Below are 27829 nucleotides of genomic sequence, written 5' to 3'. Positions count from 1 at the left end.
ACCCACGTCAGTAACGAATACAATTCCTCAGGGTTAAGTAAGGGGTCTCCCTTAGTATCTATTATCGCAGGGACGTAAGTGGTGGTGCTAGCTCATCTGGCTCAGTTTTCACAGTGGACTTTTCCAAAGCGGAGAAAAGTGTTCCGAGCCAAACAATGCCACGTGAAATCTAAACGCACAAAACAGCACCAGTCCACTGCCAGGCCTCTGTGGCTCACAATGAGCCCTCGGGGCCTTCACTTCTTTTTTGATACATTAATTAATTATATCTATTTATTTGAGAGACAGACACAGAAAGATCTCATCTACTAGTTCATTCCTCAAATGCCTGCAACAGCTGGGGTTGGGCCAGGCTGAAATCAGGAGCTAGGAACTCAATCCTGGTCTGCCCCATGAGTGGCAGGGACCCAATACTTGAGCCATCAGGATATGTGCCGGGAGGGAGCTGGAATCAGAAGCGTCATGGGATCTCCGAGCCAGGCACTCCAGTGTGGGACTTGGGCACCTCAGGTGGCACAGAGATCCAGCCCTGGGCTTTCACTTCCCGCTGCTAACAAAATTAACTCTGCAGAAGAAGTGCTCATCTGCTGGGTCCTTGTAACACAGCCTAGCCTGGGTCACAAGGGATTCAGGAACCACTGTCATTTCCAACTCAGACCCAGCTTCTGCACAGTTTATGCCCGTTATACCACACGAGCAGTCTCTCCATTTAGCAACCTAGTTTAAGAACAGGTATACATGCCAGAAACAACAGAAGAAAAGGAAGACTTCTTAGAACAAGGAAGACATGAACCCTAGGGCCAAGGTTTCATACTTCCTGCTAACCGAACTGACAGGGATTGGGTCACAAGTTTGTATCTACACCTGTGATAGCGCTCTCTGTCTGTCTGTCTCACACACACACACACACACACACACACAATTACAGTCATTACTCTAAGTAGCAATATTCATCATTGAGAAAGAGGACAGTTTGGCTCTATGGGCCAGTCCAACACCAAGCCAGTGATGTCTGCATCCACTGTGGGGAAACAGCAGTTATCCTTGGCAGAAATTAGATGGTATTTCTAATTTCTCAAAGAATACATTGCCACTTGTCCCCCCATTTTCAGTTTCCAGAAGTACAAACGCTACTACCTTCTGAGGCAGGCCAGTGGGGCTGGGGTCCATGGCCTCTTCAGACATAGGCAGGATGTCCTTCCCAAGCAAGCTGTCGGCTGCAGCTGGAAAGCTGTCTCCAGTCTCCAGGCCGACCGGCACCTCCCCACTAACAGCTTCTGTACGCCAAGTGTACCCTGCAGCCTTCAATCACACCTTCGGGGGGTGGGGGGGGCTGCAATCTTTCACCCAGATCTGGCAGAGGAGGGGGCTGAGCCTCTGGGGAGACAGTCTCCAGGAGACCCCTGCTATCTCCATGAGCCCCAAGCCAATCAACATACGTATGTGAAACCCCCTGTCCAAGGGGCACCCCAATAAGATAATGCAATGAACAGAGAGTAATGCCTTAAAAACCCAGGACACTTCCTCAAAGCCAGTGTCCGGCTCAGGCACTCTGTTTGGTCGGTCTCCTCTCTGACCAGACGCTTTCTCTATTCGCTTGCCAATCAAATAAAAGGTTCTGCCTCTTTGCAAAATGTTTCCTGGCTTCTCATTTCTGTACTAAGCTGAGGAAAAGAACCTACGAGACTCAGACTGGGACTGGTAGGTAACGCCTCTCAGTCTTCGTAGGCAGCCTGTACTCCTGGGTCCAGGGCCACCAGCCTTGCCAGGTCAAGTGTGCGTCCTGCATTTGCTACCCTCCATGCTCTGCAGCACCTGCAGAGTCCAGCTCTATTCTTGGGTTTCCCTTTGCTGCCTCTCCTGGATTCCTGTCTTCACGCGGGCACCACTAGCGAGGAACCTGACTTCCATGCTGACTGTCCCTGTAGGTGAGGGCCTGGCTGAAGAAAGAGCTGAGAGGGGTCTGAGACCTTCGTTGGCTGCTCTACACCCGGGGGCAACAGCCCTCCCTTCAGAACTTCAGCTGTGCAGAGGCTGGGCCGGGGCCGAGCCCCGCGGGAAAGTACACAGTAAGGAAGCAGTGAGCACAAGTCTGTGCACTGCATCCTCGGGGCGAAATGGAGGCAGGGGAGGGGCTCCCCGGCTCCCCAGGGGTCAGTGTGCTCTCAAGCTGTGTGCACCCTACTCTCCTGTGCTGTCTCCTGCTTCATCTGAACACTGGCGCCCATTCACCCAGCTGACCAAAACGTAAGCCAAAAGCAAGTCAGAGAGGGTCAGTTTTTCCTAAAGAATTTTCAGGCCAAATTTACACCCCTTACTGAACAGACTCTTGCTCCCTCTCTTCCGGTTACCACAGGCGGCTTCATGCCCTACTCACATTCCATTTTCATGCCCATCTCCAAGCATTTTTTCAGCCGGCAAAACTGACAGCGATTGCGGTGATGTTTATTGATGATGCAGTCTTGGTTGCTCCGGCAGCTGTAGGTCAGATTTTTCCTCACGCTCCTTTTGAAGAAACCTTTGCAACCTTCACAACTGACAGCCCCATAGTGACGGCCTGGAAGGAGAAAGTACCCTGGGAGTTAGCAGGGGAAGCAGTGATCTGCGACAGCTCTCAGAGTGGCCTGGGCATACGCTGTCAGACGCCAACAGCCACGCAATGGCCACAGGCTTTGGCACGAAGCATACGGCCACGTCCTCCAGATAGCTTCTCTACGGATTTTTTAAAATTTAATTTGGGCTGGCGCCGCAGCTCAATAGGCTAGTCCTCTACCTAGCGGCGCTGGCACACCGGGTTCTAGTCCCGGTCGGGGCACCGGATTCTGTCCCGGTTGCCCCTCTTCCAGGCCAGCTCTCTGCTGTGGCCAGGGAGTGCAGTGGAGGATGGCCCAAGTGCTTGGGCCCTGCACCCCATGGGAGACCAGGAGAAGTACCTGGCTCCTGCCTTTGGATCAGCGCAGTGCGCCGGCCGCAGCGCGCCAGCCGTGGCGGCCGTTGGAGGGTGAACCAACGGCAAAAGGAAGACCTTTCTCTCTCTCTCTCTCACTATCCACTCTGCCTGTCAAAAAAAAAAAAAAAAAAAAAAAGGAAAAAAAATTTAGTTTGAAAGGCAAAGTTGCACAGAGATAAATATGGAGGGAGGAGAGGGAGGGAGAGGGAGAGGGAAGGGGAGGGGGAGAGGGAGAAGGAGAGGGAGAAGAAGAGAGAGAGAGAGAGATCTCTTCCATCCACTGGTTTACCCCACAAATGGCTGAAATAGCTGGGGCTAGGCCAGGCTGAAGCCAGGAGCCAGGAACTTCTCCTGGGTCTCCCATGTGGGTGGCAGGGGCCCAACCCCTTGGGCCATCTCCCATTACTTTCCCAGGTGCATCAGCAGGGAGCTGGATCAGAAATGGAACACCTGCAACCCAAACAAGCGCTCAGATGGAAGGCTGGCACGGCAGGTAGCGGCTCAACCCACCGCACCACAGTGCCAGCCCCTCTCTACAGTCTTTCAAGTAGGTTTATGAGGTCAAAATGCTCCCGTGACACACAACAGCCAGTAACCAGCGTGACCTCAGTGCTCTTAGCACACAAAGGACCGAGCTACTAGGTGAGGGATGAATCCCACTGTCTGCCTGTGCCCAGCCGGCCTACTCCTCAGACCTGGACCTGGGATGCTGCTCAGTCACCCATCTTACAAGGAGAGACGTGGCACACACCTGCACACGCTGCCTTAGTACACAGGGTCTCACTCCTGCATCTCTCCATCTCACTGACTCATCCTAGACCCTGGGGGCAGCTGAATGGTGACTGTGAAGGTTCGAGGTAAAGGAAGGGCACCTGTGGCTCACATGGGTTAGTTCCTCGGCCCCTTCCAAGAACACAGCAGTTTGCTTTTCTAGTCTCTGATCAGTGACATAAGGAGCACTCCAACAGCAGTCTGTGCTTCGTAGTTCACACACATCACACTGCACTGCTCCCAGCTGACTAATGTTGACTAAGCATCTGGAATTCCACAGCGGGGGAGGACACAGGACTGTCATTTCAGGGGGCTACAGGAGATCCTACTGCGGCAACCTCTAATGTGTGGAACCATTTCCCAGGTGTGCAACTGTGTCTCAACTTGGCTCTCCTTAGACTACCTGTGCTACAAGTCCCCCTCTTTGCATTGGTTTCCTTTCCTCATGGTACGACTGAGCTCTCTGAGTGACTCTACCATGGAAACAATGGCACTGACAGCCATGCCGGGACTCTCCTTCAGCTCAGAAGGGGACCGACACACAGGAAACCCAGGCGGATTCTGGCCTTTCTGTTCTGTTCAGGCTTCGCTCATAGGCTCTCACGTTCACACAGGCCTCTCCCTGCTGAGCAGGAAGGCAGAGATGCAGAGGAGGCTGGGGAGAGAGCTGGGAGAACACGGTCTTTCCTGACACTGCTGGGGGACGTCGGGCCCGTGGAGACTGAAGCGTAACACGCAGCCAGTGCCTGCAGAGCAGCCTGCACAGAGGCAGCACTGTCCACCTGCGCCGTGGGGTAGCTGAGTTTCAGAGAAGCCCTGGGACGGGCTCGGTTCATCAGGACAAAGGGGCGGGCAGGAGCAGAGGCAGGCACCACTGGCAGAGAAAAGATGTCACTAGTTTGGAGGGACTTGAGCTTCTGATCTCTTGATGCCTGTCTGGCACAGTCTTCCTAAGAAGTGTGGTTCAAGTTCCTGGAGAAAACAGTAATGTGTAACCTCTCCCAACACACACACCTCAGGACAACAAAATTTCCTGTGAATTTTCTGACCACAGAATAAAGTGAAATCAAGCAGCCACCGAACTCAGGTCTGTACCCCCGGCATCACTGGAACTGTGTCCTTAACAAATGCTTGTCCACCCCTACTGCCTGTCTCACCTTCTATGGCTCCCTAGGGCTAGCATGCCGAAGTCTGACCTTCTGGACTAAGAATCTTCTCCACTCTCTCTTTACCCACATGCTAGATCTAACTAGGGAAGCTCACGCACTCTTCCCAAAGCTACCAGGTGCACACACATTAAACTCCTGGGTCCTGGCCCCACTAGCCCTGTGTCCTTCTGTCTCACTCAACAAGCACTCGGCCGGAGGCCTGCCGCTGTAGCCAGCATCAGCTGCCCTCTCCTCCCCCGCAGCGGTTTCTCACATGAGCCACGGGATGACAGGGGAAGCAGCAAACCACTACAGACAGTAACTAGGTTACAGAAACGATGACTTCCGTTTCTTGATGTTTTCTTTGAATCTAATAACCTGAGAAACCATTTTGCTTATTTATATTATGACCCAAATATGAAAAGCAGAGTTCGTTTTACCCTACAGAAAATATTCTTTCTAGGTGAGCCCCGGGCCCTCCCACAACAGCGGGTTCTTGCTGTTGGTCCACGACATGCACCCAGCAGAGTGGCTCACACACCAGAGGCTTTGTCGCCGCAGACCACACAGTACTCCACCACCTGGGGCCGCTGCACGTCCGCCTTGCCCAGCAATCGCTCCACAGAAGCAGAATCCGTGACGATCTAAGAGATCACGAAGCAGAGTAACGTTTAACTATAAATCCCTAATCTTGAGTTCCTAAGCAGGAGAACTCGGGGCAGAACTGGGGCAGTTCCACCTGATACCCAGATGGCCTGTGTCCCTCATGGACTGCACCTCCCCTGGGACTGGGGGCCCTGTGAGGAACCACACAGAGATGTCCTCAACTGGAAATATTTAAGATCCTTCTGACTGCCTCTCTAGCCCCACTCAACAGCCTGCAAGCATGCAGGGCGCTCTTGTCAGAGAGAGAACCAGCTTTCTTCATTAAATAACTGGGTCCCTCCTGGAGGCGCTGGTGGTAGCAGGACTGAAAGCTGAGGGGACCCTCCAGGTGGAAGAGCAGTGCTCCCCTGGGGGAGTCCTGTAACTAACATCTACACGAGAAAGTGAAAAACAGCTGTTATTAAAAAACGGACTTCACCTTGGACCAGTCATAATATTTAAGGTGATCTATGAACACATACAGAATTAACACCGAATCCCCTCGTGAAACACAAGATCTGAGATGATCGGGATGTGCTGTGAGGAAGGAAGGATGAGCTGCATTAACGACTATGATATACGGTGGCTCAGAAGCACAGTTCTTCTGTGACGGGGGTTGTGGCACAGGGGGTTAAGCCCCCGCGTGTGATGCTGGTTTCAGAGCACCATTGCAGGGAGTTCCACTTATGACCCAGCTCCCCACTGGCGCGCCTCAGAGGCAGTGGAAGATGGCCGGGTTCTTGGGCCCCTCTCACCCCTGTAACACAGAAGACCTGATGACACTCTGAGCTCCGAGCTTCTGCGTGGCCCAGCCCTGGCCAGTGCCTCCATTTGGGGAGTGAACCAGCAGATGGAAGATCTCTTTCTCACTCTTTCACATAAATAAATCTTAAAAAAAAGTACAGTTCTTTTTAAAAATTGTTTACTTACTTCCATCTACTTGAAAGGCAGACTGTGTGTGTACATGAGAGAGACAGAGAGAGAGAGAGTGAGTGAGCAGGAATGAGAAAGAGAGAAAGAAAGAGAAAGAGAGAGAGAGAGAGAGGGAGAGGGGGAGGGGGAGAGAATGAATGAATGAATAATTGAATGAATGAATGAATGAATTTGTGATTCATAAAAACTGGGGCTGGGCCAGGCCAAAGCCCGGAGCTAGGAATTCCATCTGGGTTTTCCATGTGGCTAGCAGGTGCCCCTTGGGTGATCATCCACTGCCTCCCAGGCCCATTAGCAGGAAGCTGGACTGGAAGTAGAACAGCCAGGACTCAAGCTGTACTCCCACTAGGATGTGAGTGTTCCAAGCAGTGGCTTAAATCATGCACCACAGGCCCGTCCTCACAAAGTCCAGCTGTGAAAGGTGATTGCTCGTGTTCTGAACTACCTCAAAAAAAATTTCTTTCCTTCCCCACGTTTTTCCTTAATAGATAATAGCAACATTATCTGCAATATCCAGAAGGTGGAAGTAATCCACATATCCATCAATAAGTGCACAAACTGTAGCTCATACATTCATTAGAAACCTTAAAAAAATAAATAAATCGACACACCCTAAAAACGGGTGAATCTTAAACACATTATTTTAAGTAAACAGTCACCAAACAACAAATACTGCATGACTCCACTTAAATGATGTACTCAGAAGAGTCCAACTATAGAGACAGAAAGTGGAATGGTGGTTACCAGGGGAGGGGAGGGGTGGAAAGCCACTGTTCAGTGAGGACAGTTTGGGCTCAAGAAGGTGAAGAGTCACAATAATGTGGATGCACTGAGCGCCACTAAACGGTGTGCCTAAAAATGATTAGGAAGATAAATGCCAGGTGCACTGTACCATAAATTAAAACGTAATACACATTTAGAAACACACACACAAGGACCCTAGCATGACCCTGACTAGACATGTGTGTCCACTATGGGACAGGGCCTGAGTCTGCTCTCAGCGTGCTGGGTTTCGGAAGTCAGTGCTCCCAATCCCAGATGTTCTGCCAGTGTCAGCTCTCCTGCTCGTCCTGCAGCCAGTCCCCAGCTCCATTCTCCCTTGCTAGGGTAGGGAGAAGCAGGGCAGAGATGGAGACAAGAACGGAGGGGCCCAGAGCCAGCAGTTCACAGCAAGGACTGAAGGAAAGGCGAGGACCAGGTCTGGCGATCTGAACAGAATCAGAGCTAGGAACACACTGGTTCTCACCCGCTGTGGGTAGCCCTGGCTGATACCTTTGGGATACCATGGGCCAATGGCTGCCCCACTGTAGCCATAGCTAAGACCTGTTCTTTAAGGGCTTCAGTGCCAGCTTGCTCACACCACTCTCTAGTTGGCCACTGACTTTTCCTGGCTCAATCTCCATTCCCTCTTAAGTGTTGTAAGTTCACTGTCTTCTGGACCTTGCCACTTTTTGCTGGTATTTTTTTTTTTAAAGCTTTGGACAAGCAGCAACCTGCCATGTTTTCAAGTCTCAGAAAGATGTTCTAGAGATGGAATTGGCCCTTGAAGGCAAAGGCCAGAACAGGTCAGCAAGTTCAGTAGCAGAAGTGCTGAGACACACAGCTGCCCCAGGCCTTACCTGGATCCTGCCAGGGACAAGGTTGTCTGAGGTGGTGAATATGAGCTGCTTGGCGCTGGTTGTCTCTGGAGAAGCCAGGATCACCTTCCCGGTTCCAGCCCCATCTGGACCGGTCAGAATGAACTGCTGTTTGGGGGATCCGGAGGCGTCCACAGCTGTGACTATCTGTATCTTCTGTCCTGTCTGCTGGTCAGTCACAATCTACAAGACACAATATGGAGGCCACTCTCATGGAGCATTTTGGGAGCCAGGGACTCGCAGGTGGTACCCAAAAGTAGTCAATGCCAGATGCTGGTGCCTCAGTCAGTGCTGGTCCAAGATGCAATCTCATCAGTTCACGGTGACATGAGAAAAGTAAAACAAGAGTGAACTTTGCAGAAACAACTTTTCATATGGCCAGTGTTATCCTCTGATTATATCTTTGGGCTGGCATTGTGGCACAGTGGATTAAACTGCAGCCTGTGATGCTGGCATCCCATCTGGGCACCTATTCATGTCCTGGCTGTTCCACTTCTGCTCCAGCTCCCCGCTAATGATCTGGGAAGGCAGCAGAAGATGGCCCAAGTGCTTGGGTCCCTGCCAACCATGTGGGAGACCAGGATGAAGTTCCAGGCTCCTGCTTTCGGCCTGGCCCAGCCCTGGCCATTGTGGCCATTTGGGGAGTGAACCAGCGGATGGAAGATTCTGTCTTTCCCTCTCTATCTCTGTAAATAAACAAGTAACACAAATCTTTCAAATAAATAAATCTGTATATATATTAAAATACCTAACCCTTTTGAAATGCTACTGATCTATAAAATCTAAAAATGTGGAAATGATCACTTTCAAGAAGGGCTGTTTCTGAGGTGAAAAACCTTGCCTCAGGGCTGACAGAATATGGGGAGCCCCCTGCAGACACACGCTGAACTCACCATCCACTGACCGCCTACCTAATCCACTCCACTCCCTGACCCAAGGTCTTTAAGGACAGAGGCCACATTTGTGTCACTGCTACATCCCCAGGGCCAGTACAGGGCCTAGCACATGGAGAGAAGACCACAAAGGCTGTGGGATGACTGCAGGCAGCAGGCACGGATTCTGGAGAAGTCCCGCCCTGACTCCTCTGGGGGCTCCCACCTTTCTGGAGCCACCGCTGCCAGAGCTCACCGGCGCCCTCTGTCTCTGCCTAACTGCATCAGTAACTATAAAAGAGACCGATCTCTCTTGCTGGTGCCCGTGGAAGCTCTCGGAGGCTGTTCTAGTCCCCACCCTGTCTCTCTCCCAGTCTCCCAGCAGCCCTTGCAGCACTCTCTGCCTCCCTTGCAGCAAGCAGGACTCTTGGGACTGGCAGTGCTGGGACTGGGTGGGCAGAGATGGGCTGAGCTTCTGCCTGAACTTGGTCCCCTAGTGCCTGTACAGGCAGGCAAAGTACTGGCACCACGTTTCGACAGACTTTGTGAAAGGGGACTCTAAGGTCCGAACAACAATCACATGGTCTAACACATTAGCTTTGTTAACTTCCCAATACTGAAAGTCACGTAAGGTTGGCTGATTCAAAATAAAATGGCAATGGTGTGTGTTTTGTACAGCAGACGAGGTGCCACTTGGATGCCTCCATCCCACACTGCAGTGCTGGCTCCACTTCCAGTCCAGCTTCCTGGTAATGTAGCCTTTAGCAAGCAGCAGCTCCGGCGCCAGTGCTGGGGCCTCTGCCAGCCTTAGAGATCTGGATTGAGCTGCAGGCTCCTGATTTCAGCCTGGCTCAGCCTCAGCTGTTGAAGGCATCCGGGGAGTGAACCAGTGGATTGAACACTCTCTGTCTCTCCTTCTGTGTCACTCTGCCTTTCAGTTAAATAAATCTCAGAATCAAAAACATTTGAAAAATTTTAATTTCATTTTATTTGAAGATAGAGAGGGATTTTCCTTCTTCTGGTTCATTCCTCAAATGCCTGTAACAGAGCCACAGCTGGGCCAGGCCAGAGTCAGGAGCTGAAAACTTTATGTAGCTCTCACATGTGGCCACCATCATCTACTGGCTCCCAGAATGCATTTGTAGGAAGGAAGATCCGATAATGAGATGCAGGTGTCCCAAGTAGTGATTTAACTGCTGTGCCAAGCATCTACCTAAAGTAGCTTCATATTACATGAAGTTCAATGAAAAAAATGTTTTTGGGATAGGGAATAGTATTGTGGTATGTCGCTCCCCCACTCGCGGAGGAGCGGCACCGGACCCTGCGCTGTTCTCTTTCCCCGGCCCTTCCCAGATTTGCTGCCGCTCCCCCGCCTCCGCTTTCACGGAGCAGCACTGCGAGCTCTCCGACCGACTCTCTCAGGGGGCCGCCGTGCATGTTGTCCCTCTCCCTCTTTTAAGGGGTTGGGTAAGGAATCAGCTAATTGACGAAGCAGCTGTGTAAGATTTGTTTACTCTCTCTCAGCGCCATATGATGGGAGATCAGATGCATAGAGTGAGTCTTAATAGTCTCTGGTCTAGTCTGGTCTCGGTAGTCTCAGTACTTATTTCGCCATGTTGCGGGAGACAGGCCCTGCTCCCCACAGTGGCCCAGCTTTCCTTAGTGGAGTGCTGGTCTGAGTTCCAGCTGCTCCGTTTCTGATCCAGCTTCCCGTTAGCAACCTGGGAAGGCCTAAGATGCCCCTGCAATCCCTGTGAGACCAGGATGGAGTTCTCGGCTCCTCTGTCAGCCTGGCCCAGACCTGGCTTTGCAGTCATTTGGGGGAGTGAACCAGAGGATGACAGATCTCTGTCACTTTGCATTTAAAATGCATACATGCATTTAAATAATAATAATTTAAAAACCCAGTAACAAAAAAGTGAAGGAAAAGAAAAACCTTCTCAGACAAACACTAAAGGAATTAATCACCGACACACTTATCGATTACTGGGAGAGAAGCCTTCGGGTAGAAGGAAAAACATTGTGTTAGAAGCCTGGATCTACATAAATAACTGAGGGAAAATGAATGCTTTTCTTATTCTCAACTGATCTAAACATAACTGTTCAAATGAATAATAGTGAGGCTGGCACTGTGGTGCAGTGGGCAGTACTGGCATTCCATATGAGAGCCGGTTCAGTGATTACAGCAAATGGGTAAGCGAAAGGAATGACAGCAAAGTCACAAAGGGGGAGGAGGGACCCGGACAACTCTGTTGCAAGCAACCTGCACTACACATGAAACCTCACGGTGCCTTTGGTTACACTGGCTCTGACACACGAGCTCTAGGACAACAATTAAAAACAGGTTAAGGGGCTGGCGCTGTGGCGCACTAGGTTGATCCTCTGCCTGCAGCGCCGGCATCCCATATAAGCTCTGGGTTCTAGTCCCGGTTGCTCCTCTTCCAGTCCAGCTCTCTGCTGTGAACTACGAAGGCAGTGGAGGACGGCCCAGGTGCTTGGGCCCCTGCACCCACATGGGAGACCAGGAGGAAGCACCTGCCTCCTGGCTTCAGATTGGCGCAGCACCGGTTGTAACGGCCATTTGGGGAGTGAACCAAAGGAAGGAAGACCTTTCTCTCTGTCTCTCTCTTTCACAGTCTGTAACTCTGTCAAATAAATAAATAAATAATCTTAAAAAAAAAAAAACCAGGTTAAAAAAGAATTGCATGGATATGCTAACAGCAGTGATAGGGAAGAGGGGCCAGTGTTGTGGCACAGTGGATTAAGCCGCTGCCTGCCGTGCCAGCATCCCTTATTGGCGCCAGTTTTGTCTAGTTGGTCTATTTCTGATCCAGCTCCCTGCTAATGTGCCTGGGAAAGCATAAAATGGCCCAAGTCCTTGGGTCCCTTGCACCCATGTGGGAGACCTGGAAGAAGCTCCTGGCTCCTGGCTTTGGCCTGGCCTAGTCCTGGCTGTTGTGGCCATCTGGGGAGTGAATCAGAGGAAGGAAGATCTCTCTTTCTTTCTCTCTCTCCTTATCTCCCCAACCCTCCTAGAACTCTGCCTTTCAAAAAAATAAAAATAAATCTTAAAAAAAAGGGGAAAAAAAGAAGCTTCCTACACTGAATAGAAAAGTTATACAGATGGGTGATATTAATCCAAATATATTAATTATCACATACTTTAAATGTGAATGGTTTACACACACTACTGGGAGAAGAGCTGGGAAAACAAACCCAAGACCTATCTTTACATTGTCTATGGGAAGTTCATTTTACATATAAAGACACAGATTAAAAGGATGGAGAAAGACATATCATGCTAACATTTGTCAAATAAAGCTAAAATAACTACATTCATTTCAGATTATAAGCAGACTTCAGAACACAGAAAATATCAGGCATATAGAGAGGCGTTATATCGTTAGAAAAAAGTCAGTTTTCCCAAAGAACATAACAATCCTGCAAGTGTATGCGCCTAAGAACAAGTATCAAGGTAAGTCAGGAAGACCCAATAAAACTTCAGGAGAAACTCAGCAATCAGCAGCTTTAGTTGAGGGGTCCGTGTTTCCCTGTGGGTGACGGACATATCAAGCTGGCAGCAAAGTCAGGAAGGCTGACCGGAACAGTCCTATCAATCAACTTGATCCAACTAACATTTATAAAAGAATCCATCTACCGGGGCTAGCACTGTGGTGTAGCGGGTAAAGCTGCTGCCTGCAGTGCCAGAATCCCACATGGGCGCCGGTTTGAGTCCTGGCGCTCCACTTCCTATCCAGCTCTCTGCTATGTCTTGGGAAAGCAGTAGAAGATGGCCCAAGTCCTTGGGCCCTTGTACCCGCATGGGAGACCCAGAAAAAGCTCCTGGCTCCTGATCGGCACAGCTCTGGTCATTGTGGCCATCTGGGCAGTGAAGCAGCGGATGGAAGATCTCTCTCTCTGCCTCTCCTCTTTCTGTGTGATTCTGAATTTCAAGTAAATAAATAAATCTTAAAAAAAAAAAAAAAAAAAAGAATCCATCTAACAACAGAATATACTGCTTTAGAAACCTGCCTGGACCAGCCACCAACACAGACCATATTATGGGCCATAAAACAGATCTGACCAAATGTTGTAAAGTAGAAATCAAGAACACACAGTATGTTTTAGACCTCAATGGAATTAAAGAGGAATTTAATAATAGATAACTAAGGATAGCTAGAAAATCCTCAAATATCTGGAAATTAAACAATATACTTTGGAATAAAACATGATTTAATGAGACTTAAAAAAATTCCAAACTAAAGTCCAGGCCACAGAGGTGCATTTGGGAGTCACTTTAAATGTCATAATGACATTTACAGCCCTGGGCTCAACTGGACAGACCCTGAGGAACTCCAGCCCTTCCGAGTTAGCAAAGGACTACAGTGATACTCCCCAGGTGAGCCAATCATTATTCCCTATTTTATAAGCAGTGTCTCTAAGTTCAAACGTTAACATGGTCTCTCTCTCCTATGAAACAGACGCACAGCCAGCTGACTGATAAAGAGCATTTCAAAGCAGTTGTTCTAAAAAGGCTGGCAGGCTCTCTAGTTACCTTTACCCCTGGGTCAAAGAGTGTATTTAAATATAGCAAGAATTTTAAAAAATTCGTTTCAAAAAGCCTCTTAGTTGAAAATTAAATGAGGTAAGGATACTGGGAAGGGTAGGGAAAAGGGAACATTCATTTATATTTGCATAAAATTTTAATATTGACCTGGATACTCAATACCAGAATCATTAATTATAGATATTTATATATGGGTAGATATTATAAATGCCAAATTCATAGAAAAGCAAATATACCACTTCACCTACAAACTGACAAAGATTCAAACAACAGCATAATATGCAGTTGAGTACGTGGCTGGGAACATAAATTTCCATAACCTCTCTGAAGTACAGCGTGGCAAAATGGCTTATCAAATAGTTTCTCAAGAGAAAGAGGAAGTTCTACTTTGTGCTGCAGGGAACCATCTCCGTAAGACACTGTCACAAAAAAAGAGCAAGGGGCCAAACAGCAGGCACAGAGGGCCCACAACACTCGTGTGAAGCTCGGGCGCAGATGTCTGCACTGTGCTTGTGGACTTACATGCAATGTGGTGACAGTGGCCAGCTCCTGGGAGGGACTGCAGTGCCTGTCCAGAGAGGAGGAGACTTTTTCTCACCCTGCACCCTGTGTGCTGGGAGTGCTCCAGCACACATGCACTACCTCTACAACACACTCAGAGAAGCCACTATTCCTCTGAGTACAGGGAGGCGGGACTGGAACACTGGAGTGAGAAAGCAAACAGCAGACGGGTGTGGACGGGAAAAGGGCACAGGACAAGCAGCTCAAGAAAGACGTGCCAGGCAAAGAGGAGGGAGAGAGGCTCCAAGAGTTCAAGAGGCCTTCCGCTGGGAATCGTAATGAAGATTTCAAACTTAAAAACCATGTAAACTACACGAGTTCTTTCTAGTAACATCTTTATGTGAAACCTCAATATATAAAAAACTACTTTATTATATATAAATGTATCTTATAAGCTCAGATTTAAACATTTACTATAAAGTGAGACCCTGAGTATGATGATGCTCTCCTGAAAACTAAACTTGAAATGGGAGAGTATGGAGGACTATCTCAGGAAACCTCCACAAAGACGCCAAGACTAACTACACCCAGGTCTACCTCAAGCACAGCAAATACAGCAGTCCAAGTGAGCACACTCATAAACTCTAGCATGTAAAACTTAACAAATGAGAGGCTTTTTCAAAGTTAGACTAAAGTGTCAGCATCCCATATAGGCACCAGTTCGAGTCCCAGCTGCTCTGTTTCCCATCCAGCTCTCTGCTATGGCCTTGGGAAAGCAGTAGAAGATGACCCACATGCTTGGGCCCCTGCACCTGTGTGGGAGACCTGGAGGAGCTCCTGGCTCCTGGCTTCAGATAGGCGCAGCTCCAGCTGTTGCAGCTAATTGGGGAGTGAACCAACAGATGGAAGACCTCGCTCTCTGCCTCTCTCTTTTTCTCTGTGTAACTCTTTCAAATAAATAAATAAATCTTAAAAAAAAAAAAAAGAGTGAAACATAAAACTTGAACCTAGTGTTTCCTGTCTGCCTCATCTCCCATAGTTCCTGCCTCACCTCCTTTGAACTCCAGAAAATAACAGCTCGGAAACCTGGCACAAGGCTACCTTCCCTACTCTGGAGACGGTCACTCTTCCAATCCACAGTCATTGCAGCCGTTAGGATGGTAGGAGACCAATGGACACAGGGTCTGCTTCAGATCCTCCCCCACCGGCCTGCAGAACCTGTTATGGTGGTCTTGGCTTCACTGGCACCTTAATTCTCATTATTATTATTATCGTGATTTAAAACAGTACGTAAATTCTGGAATGGAAAACAGTGCTATGAAGGGCTTTACTGGAACAACTGAAGAAATCTTAGGTTACAGACCACGGACTAAAAAGCGGCTTATTCAACATCTCCTGACTCTGGTAACCGTGTGAGAGAAAGCTCTTCTTCTCAGGAAACGCATGCACGTCCAGTGCACAGCGGTAATGGTTCCAATCTGCCCTCACACAACTCAGAGAAAAATAACATCCAAGCATTCAGAATGTGACAGCAAGCAACTGCTGCCTCTGCACAATGGCTACAAGGGATTTCCATGCACTATTTTCTCTAAGTGTGAAACTATGTAAGAAGAAAACGTTAACAAACCATTAACACAGTTGCTAACAATTATTGAGGTTCGCTTCCTATAGGCTTACAGTATTATCTAATTTAATTCTTTTATAGTCCTACAAAATAGGTGCTATTATTGCCACCAAATTACAACTACAGAAATTAGGTAAACTTTCCATGGGTCACGTATCTGAGTAGAGACAAGATGTGATCTTAGGTCTGTTCCACTCAGAACCAATGCTCCTGAATACTGCCCAGCCTGTCATCCTTTCGAAAATAATCCTCCCTTTTCAGCTTTATTGGAGAAACCACTACTTGGGGCCCAACCACTGTTATTCACTAAAACAGCAGAGAACTTATTCTTCTCCCAGGCCTATTACTGACTCAAAGAAAATCCATCTCTGTCTGTGTCTCAGTCTTTCAACCAAACAAATAAAAAAAAAAATTAAACAGTTCACAGGGTTGGGGGGAACAGGCATGGTACAGTGAGTTAAGCCACCATCTGAACACCTGCATCCCATACTGGAATGCTGGTTCAAGTGCCAGCCACTCTGCTTCTGATCCAGCTGCCTGATGTATGAATTTCAAAATCTTGAAATTCCTTTTCTACAAACTCTAAAAAAAATTTATGTGAGAGACAGCAACAGACAGACAAAAATGGAGTGAGAGGCCCCAGCTAACGCCAGTAACTCAACCCACATCTTCCCAGGGACCACTGCATCCCAGGGTATGCACTAGCAAGAAGCTGGAATCAGAAGCTTGAACCGAGAGATGGACTCAGGAACTCAGTGTAGACCCAGGCATCCTGACCGAAGTCTTCACTGCTCAAATGCTGCCTTTCCACGAACTTTTTGAAGAAACCTCTTTTGTATTAACTAGCACACAGAGCACACTATTATGTGCCAGGGGATATCGTCAGCCTTTTAAAAGCCGTATCTCTTTGATTTCTCAAAAAGCCTATGAGATAAGTGCTATTGTACAGGGATTCGTGAACAGAGATGAGACACGATGGCCAGGAACAGTCTTAATTTATCACGCTGGCACAATAATCCATATAAGCACATAATAACCAGGGTTGATGCACGCACCGGCAAGCAGATAATGGCCGCATTCCATTTTCAGGGTAAGTTTCTTTCTGTCTGACCTTGGGAGGTCTCCACCACACTACTGTTACTGACATTTTCTAATGAAAACACTTAAGCATTGATAAGGTAATTGCACAGGGTCAAAAAGCTATTCAGTGGAGCACTGGATGTGACTTCCAGTCGGAGCCCTTGCTCTGAACCACGCGACGATACTGCCTCTCATATTGGAAGCAAGTAAGTAGTAAGATGGCACTGCATCTCCATAGGTTGAAACAACAGTTCAGAAGTGTGCTTTAAAAGTTAAGTGAAAGTAAACTTAGAAAAGCTTTTTAAAGAAACGAGGTTGCGCTGCATCTGACGCCACGAGGCTCAGCTCCTCAGTGACCCTTTGGCAGGTTTGGTTCTGGGAGGAAACTGGAGAAGGCAGGGCTGCCTCTGGCCGCTGGCTGCAACCAGGGGCTGGGTGCAGGTACCTGAATGCGCTGAGGAGAGGCTACCGTGGAGTCGGTGGAGATGATCTGGATGCGCGGGGAGGGGCTGGTCATCCCTGGAGATTCCGGCCGAGAGGTCTGTGATCGTGGTACCTGCAGGCAAGAAGTGGGATGGGTGACAAGGGCGTTCACAAAAATGCCCAGTGCTGGCCGGAGGGCCATGCCTCTTGGTTTCAGGGTGGCCCTGAATGATAAACCTGTGCAGTACGGACCCCGATGACAAAGGGATCAGTGAGATACTGCTTCAGGATGCTCCCCCCAAATACAATCTTGAAATACTTGTTTATGACGTCAAAATTCAAGGTAAAAAAAAATCAAAGGAATTTTCAGTTATGATCTCCACAACCTCAGTAGTGTGACACAGTTCAGACATTTACTTTAAAAATTCAATGAATGTAAACTTGAGGGAAAATGTTATGGTGGAAAAGAGGTTGTGCTTTACTCGATGCCCAAGAAGAATAAAGTTAAAAGGTCCCAAAGTAACTTTCTACAGATGATGTTTTGAGTATTTTCCACTGCTTCCAAAGCCAGCTGTGAACAGTGCCAGTGAAAAGCTCTCAAAACATGGCAGGAGATGACAAACAAAACCAACACTGCATGAAAACGTCAGGGATCCGAACTTCTGAAAAGGTCTTGGTAACTTCCCAGCCTCAATGTGATGGGGTTGCCAAGAGCCCATCACTATTACTAGAATTAGGTCAGCATCCACTAAAGGCAAGGTTTAGGTGCTGAGTGGTCATGTGAGTACCTGAAGTGGGTGTCATTTATTTTTCCTCCATTAAAAGTATTTCAGGAGGCTGGCATTGTGGTGTAGATGGAAAAGCCATAGCCTGAGTCTTCAGCATCCCACTTGGGCAGCTGTTCATATCCTGGTTGCTCCACTTCTGATCCAACTCCCTGCTAATGGACTGGGAAAAACATTAAAAGATGGCCCAAAATGTTTGGGCCCCTGACATCCACATGAGAGACCTGGATGAAGCTCCTGCCTTTGGCTTGGCCCATTGCTGGCCATTGCAGCCATCTGGGGAGTGAGCTGGTAGATAGAAGATCTCTCTTTCTCTCTCCCTCTGCAATTCTTTCAAAATACACTTTAAAAAAAAAAAAAGCATTTTATAAACTATTCTAAAAAATAAAAGGGACAAACACCTCCTAAGTTACTCTATGAGGCCAATAATTCCTGATACCAAAACCAGATGAAGACATCAAAAGAAAACTACAGACCAATATCCCTTATGGATATAAATGCAATATATCCTCAGTAAAACAACAGTATACTGAGTCCATCAGTACATAAAGTACTGAAACCATGACTACATGGGGTTTATCCCAGGAATGCAAGGTTGGTTCAACACAGGGAAATCAAGCTGTTTAACACTTCATATAAAAAAAGAACAAAACAAAATTCAAATGATCAGCACTGAGAACTCACAGTCTGTGGAATCAAACAGACATGGGGCCGGCGCCCTGGCTCACTAGGCTAATCCTCCGCCTTGCGGCGCCGGCACACTGGGTTCTAGTCCCGGTTGGGGCGCCGGATTCTGTCCTGGTTGCCCCTCTTCCAGGCCAGCTCTCTGCTGTGGCCCAGGAGTGCAGTGGAGGATGGCCCAAGTGCTTGGGCCCTGCACCCCATGGGAGACCAGAAGTACCTGGCTCCTGCCATCGGATCAGCGCGGTGCGCTGGCCACGGCGGCCATTGGAGGGTGAACCAACGGCAAAGGAAGACCTTTCTCTTTGTCTCTCTCTCTCACTATCCACTCTGCCTGTCAAAAAACAAACAAACAAACAAACAAAAAAAACAAACAAAACCAGACATGGGTTCTGAAACAGGTAGTGCCACCCTGAACCAATCACTTTAACCCTCTACACTTCCATTTTCTCCAATTCAAAATGGAAACGCTGTTACTACTTCATGGGATTGAAGTGAGGGTCACTGAATAATCTAAGCATTAATTCCATTCAGCAGAAGGCAGCTATTACAACCATCACAAATTTTCTGAAAACTGTTCTAAAGCCTGAATTACAAAGTGTATATCTTTGCTACACATGACAAACTGTACTAGTGAGTTTTTTGAGCAGAAAATTCTCTTTATTGTAAAATATGTTAAGTTCAACCTCATGTTATACAATAAATGTAAAAGTACAGGTATAGACCCTAAGTGCTGTGGAATAGCGGGTTAAGCTGCCATGTGCAATGCCAATATTCCATATGGGTGCTTGTCCAAGTCCCAGCTTCCTCACTTCCTATCCAGCTCCTGCTAATGTGCCTGGGAAAGCAGTGGAAGATGGTCCAAATACTTGGGCCCTTGCACCCATGTGGGAGACCATGATGAAGCTCATGGCTCCTGGCTTTGGTATGGCCCAGTCCTGGCCACTGCAGCCATTTAGGGAGTGAATCAGCAGATGGAAGATTTCTCTTTGCTTCTGCCTATCCTTCTCTGTAAATTTGCCTTTCAAATAAATGAATAAATCTTAAAAAAAAAAAAACAGGTGTAAATCTTCGTGATACCTGGATTAGCAATGGTTTAACACTTACAGCACAAGCAAAAAACAACAGGTAAAATGCACGTAAGCAAAATTAAAAACTGATACGCAGCTTGAATCCAGAATATATAAAGAATTCTTATAATGCAAATCAAATCAATAATAAGATACTACTCACTCCCACTAGGATGGCTACAATAAAAAAGCCAGATAATAACAACCGCTGGCCAGAAAATAGAGAAGCTGACATCTTTAGTACTGAGAATGTAAAACGGGGTAGTCATTTGAAGACCAGTCTGGCAGTTTCTCCCAAGTTTAAAAATAGTGTTACCGGCCGGCGCCGTAGCTCACTAGGCTAATCCTCTGCCTTGCGGCGCCGGCACACCGGGTTCTAGTCCTGGTAGGGACGCTGGATTCTGTCCCGGTTGCCCCTCTTCCAGGCCAGCTCTCTGCTGTGGCCCGGGAGTGCAGTGGAAGATGGCCCAAGTGCTCAGGCCCTGCACCCGCATGGGAGACCAGGAGGAAGCTCCTGGCTCCTGGCTTCGGATCAGCGTGGTGCACCGGCCACAGTGGCCATTGGAGGGTGAACCAACGGAAAAGGAAGACCTTTGTCTCTCTCTCTCTCACTGTCCACTCTGCCTGTCAAAAAAAAAAAAAAAAAAAAAAGTGTTACCAGGGTTGGCGCTGTGGCGCAGCGGGTTAATGTCCTGGCCCAAAGCCCCAGCATCCCACATGGGCACCGGTTCTAGTCCCGGCTGCTCCTCTTCCAATCCAGCTCTCTGCTGTGTCCTGGGATAGCAGCTGAAGATGGCCCAAGAGCTTGGGTCCTTGCACCCGTGTGGGAGACCCGGAGAAGCTCCTGGCTGCTGACTTGGTTCGGCGCAGCTCTGGCTGTAGTGGCCAATTGGGGAGTGAACCAGCAGATGGAAGATCTCTCTCTCTGCCTCTCTTCTCTGTGTAACTCTTTCAAATAAATAAATCTTTAAAAAAAATTGTGTTACCAGGGCAAACAATTCTGCACTTAGATGCACATATAAAAGAAACAAAAACCTAGGTCCGGAAAACTGTCAAACAATGTTCACAGCAGCATCAGTCCAACAGTTTAAAAGAGAAAGCAACCCAGGAGCTCTGAAATGAACAGATAAACCAACTGTGTACACAAGCACACCCACCTAGGCTCACAGTGGATGAGCCTTGAAGACACCATGATGAGTAAAAGCAGCCAGCTGCAAAAGAGCACATGAAATGTCTACTTAGAGAACCAAGGAAGACTAAAAACAAATCAGTACATGCTTAGGATTAGGGGGCGGGGGAATACTAGCTAAGGGATGTGGAGGGTCTCTTTGTGGGGTAATGAAAGTGTTTTGGAATTAGAAAGAGGTGATGGTTACCCAACTTTGTGAATATACTAAATGCCACAGAATTGTAAACTTTGAATAGGCAAATTGTATGTGAGCTATATCTTAATAAAGCTGTTAAAATAAAAGAATGAATGAACAAAAATATTCAACCCATGGTATAAGGGATTGCAATAGAGGTCAGTGTTGAGCAGGGAGTGAGTAGTGTTTAGGAGGGGGCGTTGGAAAGCTGCCAGTAGAAAATTTTATCCTTTTAAAAATTTATTTGAAAGGCAGAGTGAGAGCTAGAGTGAGAGTGAGAGCAAGAGCAAGTTCTGTTTTTCCATTCATTGGTTCACTCCCCAACAGCTCACAACAGCTAGGGCTAGGCAAGGGAGAAACCAGGACTAGGAACTCCATGTGGGTCTCCCACATAGGTGCTGGGGACCCAAGTACTTGAGTCATCACTTGCTGCCTCGCAGGGTGTGCGTTAACAGCAAGTATTTTGTTTGAAAATCATCCAGCACAGTGGTAAAAGGTCAGTTTGGTAACAAGACACACAAATATCAGAAGCGGCACCTTTCTTTTTTTTTTTTTTTTTTTTTTTTTGACAGGCAGAGTGGACAGTGAGAGAGAGACAGAGAGAAAGGTCTTCCTTTTTGCTGTTGGTTTACTCTCCAATGGCCGCTGCGGCTGGTGCGCTGCGGCCGGCGCACCGTGCTAATCTGATGGCAGGAGCCAGGTACTTCTCCTGGTCTCCCATGGGGTGCAGGGCCCAAGCACTTGGGCCATCCTCCACTGCACTCCTGGGCCACAGCAGAGAGCTGGCTTGGAAGAGGGGCAACCGGGACAGAATCCGGCGCCCCAACCGGGACTAGAACCCGGTGTGCCGGCGCCGCAAGGCGGAGGATTAGCCTAGTGAGCCGCGGCGCCGGCCAGAAGCTGCACCTTTCTATCTTCCCTGCGTCTCAGGGCTCGATGTCAGTCTTAGCCAGAGTCCACTTACTACCCCTTGGCCCTGCTCACTTAGTTTATGCTTTAGTATAAACGCCTGGCAGCACTAAGGTGTACGTCACACCCTCGCTAAGACACCTGCACCTTTACAAGAAAACTGCTTGTCCAAAGAACTACTGAACTGCTCATCCAAAGAACTCAATTAAAACCACGGGTGTGACAGGATGTTTGGGTATGGTTTCCAACAGACACTTTAAGGATAAAATCACTGTTCATTTTACTTTTTTTTCTTTCTTCTTCTTTTAAAGGTTTATTTATTTTATTGAAAGGCAGAGTTAGAGAGAAATAGAGATGTTTAACTCACTGGTTCACTTCCCAAATGGCTGCAACAGCCAGGGCTGGGCCAGGCCGAAGCCAGGAGCCGGGAACTCCATCTGGGTTTCCCACGTAGGGGACAGGGCCCAGGCACTTGGGTCATCCTCTGCTCCCTTCCCTGACACTTTGGCAGGGAGCTGGATCGGAAGTGGATCAACTGGGACCTGAACAGGCACTCATATGGGATGCAGGCATTGCAGGCAGAGCTTAGCTCACTGGGCCACATCGCCAGCCCCTTCACAACGTTTCTGAAACTACCCACGCTTGCCCAATACAGAAATGTTTAGCACCTACAGAGTCTGAGTGGAAGCCTTGCTCTTCTGGCCAGCCTTTCCTGGTCCCTCAGGGTGGCAGGAACGCCCTCCTCTGGGTTCCCACAGTCCTGCATTTCGGCACTCCCCACAGGGCACTGAAATCTCTACAGCAATCTCCGGGGGCAGGAGGGAATATTTCCTCCTGCTCTTATCCCCAAAGCCAGGCCCACAGTGAATGCTTCGTGAAAGAACACTTACTACCTCAATGAATGAATATGAATCCTGCAGCTCTGCCTAGATCTTTCGTTTTACTCTGCTCTTGTGCCTATCCGCTAACTAGATAGCCTGCAGGTACAGTATGTCACCACTTAGCAGTTTCATCTTCGAGCCAAGGAGGACTGGCTGCACTAATACAGGTGGGTTAATTAACCTAATGGTTCATACATTTTCACCCTGAACGGGAACCTTTTTATTTCATCACAGCGCTGTTGGACAACTCCCATGTAGGAATTCACCAAGACACAATTAAGGCACAACAGAGGAATAAAATGTATTTGCAAAGTGAAAGAACATTCAAAAGTGAACTATGCCTGGCAAGCTTTGCAGCAGCCCCTCATCGTCCTGAGAGATAGAAAATGGAATATTCATAGGAGGTGGTGCAGTGGGCAGAATTCCCAGGGAAAGAGAGAGATTTAAAGGAAACTAGTAACTGCCCATTTTTTGGCGTTAAGTCTCATGACATCAGATTCATGACTGGGAATGGGATGTTGGTCATGGTAATTTTGTTATAATGTTATTACAAGGAACTACAGGTTATCACCAGCTGCATGGCAGCCATGCTGGTAATTTCTAGTTGGCATAGGTACTGGGCACAATTTTGCAGCAATAGTGGTTTCAGGTATCTAGTCACACAGTAGGAGCTTTGGATGCAACGCTGGAGAAGGGTGTGATGACATATTCCTCTCTAGTATCTCCTCTGATTCCCCAACTGTCTCACTGGTATCACCTACGTATCGCTGTCTCGGCACCTTTTGTTCTACTTTGTTTTTTAAAGAGTTATTTGTATTTGAAAGGCAGAGTTACAGAGAAAGAGAGAGATCTTCCATCTGCTGGTTCACTCCCCAAATGGCCATAACAGATGGGGATGAACCAGGTCAAAGCGAGGAGCTTCATCCAATTCTCCCACATGGGTGCTGGGGCCAAGGACTTTGGCTGTCTTCTACTGCAATTCCCAGGGACATCAGCAGGGAGCTGGATAGGCAGTGGAACAGCCGGGACCTGACCTGGTACCCATATGGGATGCTGGCAGTGCAGGCAGCGGCTTAACCCATTATACTACAGTGCCTTCCCGCCTTCTCATTTTTTAAAGGAAATAACTGTCAGGAAAGACACCTGTGGTTAACATACAGTCATTTGCTGAAAGATGCACATGCACGTTGAAGACGATGTTCACAACTTTGAGTTACTCAGCAAATAGTAAGTGTGTCTTATCTATAATTTACTCTGGGTTTGGGCTGCAACATTCCCATGTATTGATAGGGTAACAGGTTCATACTCTCGAAAAGCAGATCACATAAACCTTGTATGTTACAAACCTCAACCAGAAATAGTCCAGGTGAAATAACCAACAATGTAAATGTCAACACTCCAGCCTGAACGGAAATGTACTATATCCTCCTTTTATCATGTATTTCAAAAGACCATCAAATAGTGTGGTGAAGGTTCAATGGGCAAAATATTAGCCCCTCTCTGTGTGACAGCTCGCGTCATGGGACACTCTACAGGAGGCTGCTAGTCTTTAAAGTTCACTGTCATGTCACACAATGTGTGGGGACCTGGCAACCCCAGTGTGCCATGTTGCTACAGAATCACTTCTCTTGATGACCGTGATGACCGGTAAGAGCAACTCTTCTTTATGCAAACTTTATGAAGGAATGAAACCTGAACATTATAAATCAGCAGCATTTATATCAGAATTAAACAAACAGTTTTTGAATTTTCCAGTTGATACTACAGGTTTAAAAAAATTACAACTACTGCCTTAAATTTCTTGGCATAACAAAGATCCAAAGTCAACAATGACTACCCAATAATTATGTACAACAATGAAATACTTAGAGAGTAATCTGGTCCATAGGCAGATTAATCTCCCGGAAAAGTGAAGAAACTAACTGCTTTTTCCCACCTGAATTTAACCAGCACAGTGGAATACAGGTTTCTAAGAAAAAACAATTTGCTAGGAGCTTAACCTAACAACAGACAGTAAAGTGAACTTTTTCAAATATACAACAGGCATCTAAATCCACAGCTATTTTACCGATTGCTCTAAAAACAAGTGTCTACTGAAATATACTGCCGCAGAAGGAGGCTTCTCCAGAGAGAGAGAGAAAGAGAAAGAGAGAGAGAGACAGACAGACTTCAAAATTGCAGTCCAAGCTTCAGGACCCTTCCACACTCACCATGCCAATGGCTCCCTGAGCTTCATTTACATTTTTCCTCAGCAACCAGGCCAAATAGAGTCCAAGCAAAAGGGCCAAGGGGTGGTTGAGAGAGAGCACAGGCATTTGCTGTTAAACCCTGTCAGTGCAGATTCCATTCACCACAACCAGACACTGCTGCTTAAGGATGCCCTCTCTATGACCCCGCTCAGCTGAAGGTCAAGTACACTACCACTCCCTGTAACCAAGGAAGCGGCATCGACATGTTCCTGCTGTTTCCCCAGCTGCTGAAATCAGCCTCTAGTAATATGATTAACAATTTGTTAAGGAAGACGCACTTTGCTCTCAAAACTTCCTCCCTCACCTGGATTGTTGCTTTTGCTTCATCTTCTCTCCCCCCACCTCTTCCCCTTCCAAATTATCTTTCTTCAACAGACAGCTCACAAGAATGTTACCATGCAGTTCAACCAACTCCAAACAGTGTGTTTTAGAAGTGTTTATTGGAAAGGCAGAGCAACACAGGGAGAGAGAGAGACAGAGATGTTCCATCTGCTGGTTCTCTTCCAAATGCTTGCAACAGCCAGGGAGTGAACTCCATCCGTGTGTCCCACACGGGTGGCAGACTCAAGCCCTGGAGCCATCACCTGCTGTCCTCCAGATGCATTAGCAGGAAGCTGGATTCCAAGTGGAGCCAGGACCCCACTGAAGCACAATGCCTCCTCCTAGAAAGGTTTAAAAGTATGAGGAGTAGAGCGAAGATCTGCAGAACCCAGACACTCTCCGAGCATGTGTTCAACTTCACAGCGCAGTAGGGTAGTATTTTTGAACTCTATGGGACCTTTGCAAGTTTCCCTTTCATTCAAAGGGTAGGCAGCAGCATATGGGCTGCATGACATACAAAAACACCCCCAAGAATAACTGGGCTCACTGAACTACATCCACCCAACGGGCGGCAGGCACATGAACACGAACACAGGGCAGAGTTCTGGCCTCAGATGCACTTGTGTAGTCAGTGCAAATGAAAACCTACTACTAACAGGCCCACCAAATGGCCTCTTCCCCAAGGCCAGGAGCAAATGGAATGCCTGAAGTCTCAATGAACTAGAGGTAGGACCTAAACCAACTCGATTCTCCAGCTCTGAGACATGAGCACCAATCACTAAGCCAGGCTGCAGTTTCCTGAATGGCACGAGGACTTATTATTTTAGTGCTTCAACAAACAACTAATATGAAAGAAAGGCTGGCCAATGATCAGAAACAAATAAGTAAAAGCCTAGGAGAAATGCAGAAAGAAATACGTTTTACAGATATTTATTTTTGCAGAGGGTAGAGAAGGAGGTTGAAGAAGGGAAGAATTTTTTAAAGTTCACATTGCTAGGAATGACCGATTTCTACTCCAGAATTCTACTTATGCACTAACATTCTAAGTTAAATGAACAGCCCCTTTTCAGGTTCTAGCACAAATCCAACAGGGAAAAATTAGCCAAGGGGGGAAACAGATGGTTCTCCTCTCTGAGAAAGTAGACTATGAGTCCTTCCACCTCAACATGTATTCACAGTTCTAAGAAGCCTGATGCTATTCCCTACGTCGTCAGTAAGCGGTGTGCAAAAGCAAAGAGACCAATACAAGGGAGCCAAAAGCTCCAAGGCCAAACAATTGCGGTCAACAAGTCTGGTTCACTGATCTGATCTCATAATTCTACTTCTGGGAACCGACCTTACAGAAATTATCCTTAATCCAGAAACCGCTTTATCAGTGTGGGGTTCTTAATTATTTTTCTACAGAATCTCTTTCGGCGGTCTGGGTGAAGCAGCGTCACGTCAGACACTTGCAGCCCTGGCTTCCCAGGAGGAGGACGGACACGGGTCAGGCAGGTGTCCTAGGCTGAGACCTGAAGCGGCAGTTCCAGCTCCAGCTTCAGTGACAGGCTGTGCTGGATCAGCAGCACCCCAGCTCTGCAGCTGCTGCCTGGTGTTGCTCTGAGCCTCCTGGTATAAAGTTTATCGCAATCTGTCTGTTCATCCTCATGTATATGTTAATCCTGTGTTCTTTTTGAGTCTATGAGTCTCATTTCTGTAAAAATCAGCAACATTTGGTTTTATGTGGTTTGATATTAAACCTCTCTCCCTTTTAAAGATTTACTTTAAAATCAGAGTTACTGAGAGAGAGGGAGAGACAGAGACAAAAAGAGAGAGAGAGAGAGACCTTGGATGAGCTGGCTCACTCCCTGGATGGCTGCAATGGCTGGGCGTCAGGGGCCAGGAGTTTCACCTGGGTCTCCCAAGTGGGTGGCAGGGGCCCAAGTACAAGCAGGGCCATCTTCTGCAGCTTTTCCCAGGCCATTAACAAAGAGCTGGATTGGAAGAGGTGCAGCTGGGACTCAAACCAGTGCCCTTATGGGATGCGGGCATCACAGGCCGTGGTGTAACCTGCTATGGCCCAATGCTGGCCTCACTGTTAAGCCTCTTGACTGGTACAGAATGCACATGTTTATCAATGTTAACTAATGATACAGAAAAGCAATTTATATGTCCAAACTAAGAGATGAACTAGTGAAATACAGTGAACTGTGCTATATTTGCTAGACACGATGTTATGCAGGCTATGTAGAAATCCAAGGAAGGATAATATTTACTCTGTGGAATATTTTTTTATAAAAACACGAGACACAAAATTGTATGAACACTGTGATTACATGTGAAAAACACCAAAAAAGAATATATTTATTCATTCAATAAACAAATCCTGAGTGTTCACTATACTCCACACACCCTATTTTAGGCACTGGGAACACAGCA

The 27829-nt window shown here is 47.5% G+C and overlaps 1 protein-coding gene across 15 annotated transcripts in view; it reads right to left on the bottom strand.

Moving 5' to 3' along the window:
- Positions 1-27829, bottom strand: part of NR2C2 (nuclear receptor subfamily 2 group C member 2) — an 83763-nt gene that overhangs the window by 20987 nt on the left and 34947 nt on the right. For 9 of the 15 annotated variants that reach the window (XM_070051048.1, XM_051852560.2, XM_051852564.2 and 6 more), the window contains 4 exons: positions 17174-17284; positions 8067-8267; positions 5411-5513; positions 2378-2557 (listed from right to left, as the gene is read on the bottom strand). In XM_070051048.1, the coding sequence (XP_069907149.1) occupies positions 2378-2557; positions 5411-5513; positions 8067-8267; positions 17174-17284 (595 nt within the window). Of the gene's footprint in view, positions 1-2377; positions 2558-5410; positions 5514-8066; positions 8268-17173; positions 17285-17939; positions 20769-20844; positions 20899-25051; positions 27192-27829 lie in introns of those variants that run through there. The other 6 variants (XM_070051046.1, XM_070051049.1, XM_051852562.2 and 3 more) reach the window with 3 other exon arrangements.

This window comes from Oryctolagus cuniculus, chromosome 10 (assembly GCF_964237555.1).
Source record: "Oryctolagus cuniculus chromosome 10, mOryCun1.1, whole genome shotgun sequence".
Classification (NCBI taxonomy): Eukaryota; Metazoa; Chordata; class Mammalia; order Lagomorpha; family Leporidae; genus Oryctolagus; species Oryctolagus cuniculus.
This window is presented reverse-complemented; position numbering and strand designations above follow the sequence as displayed.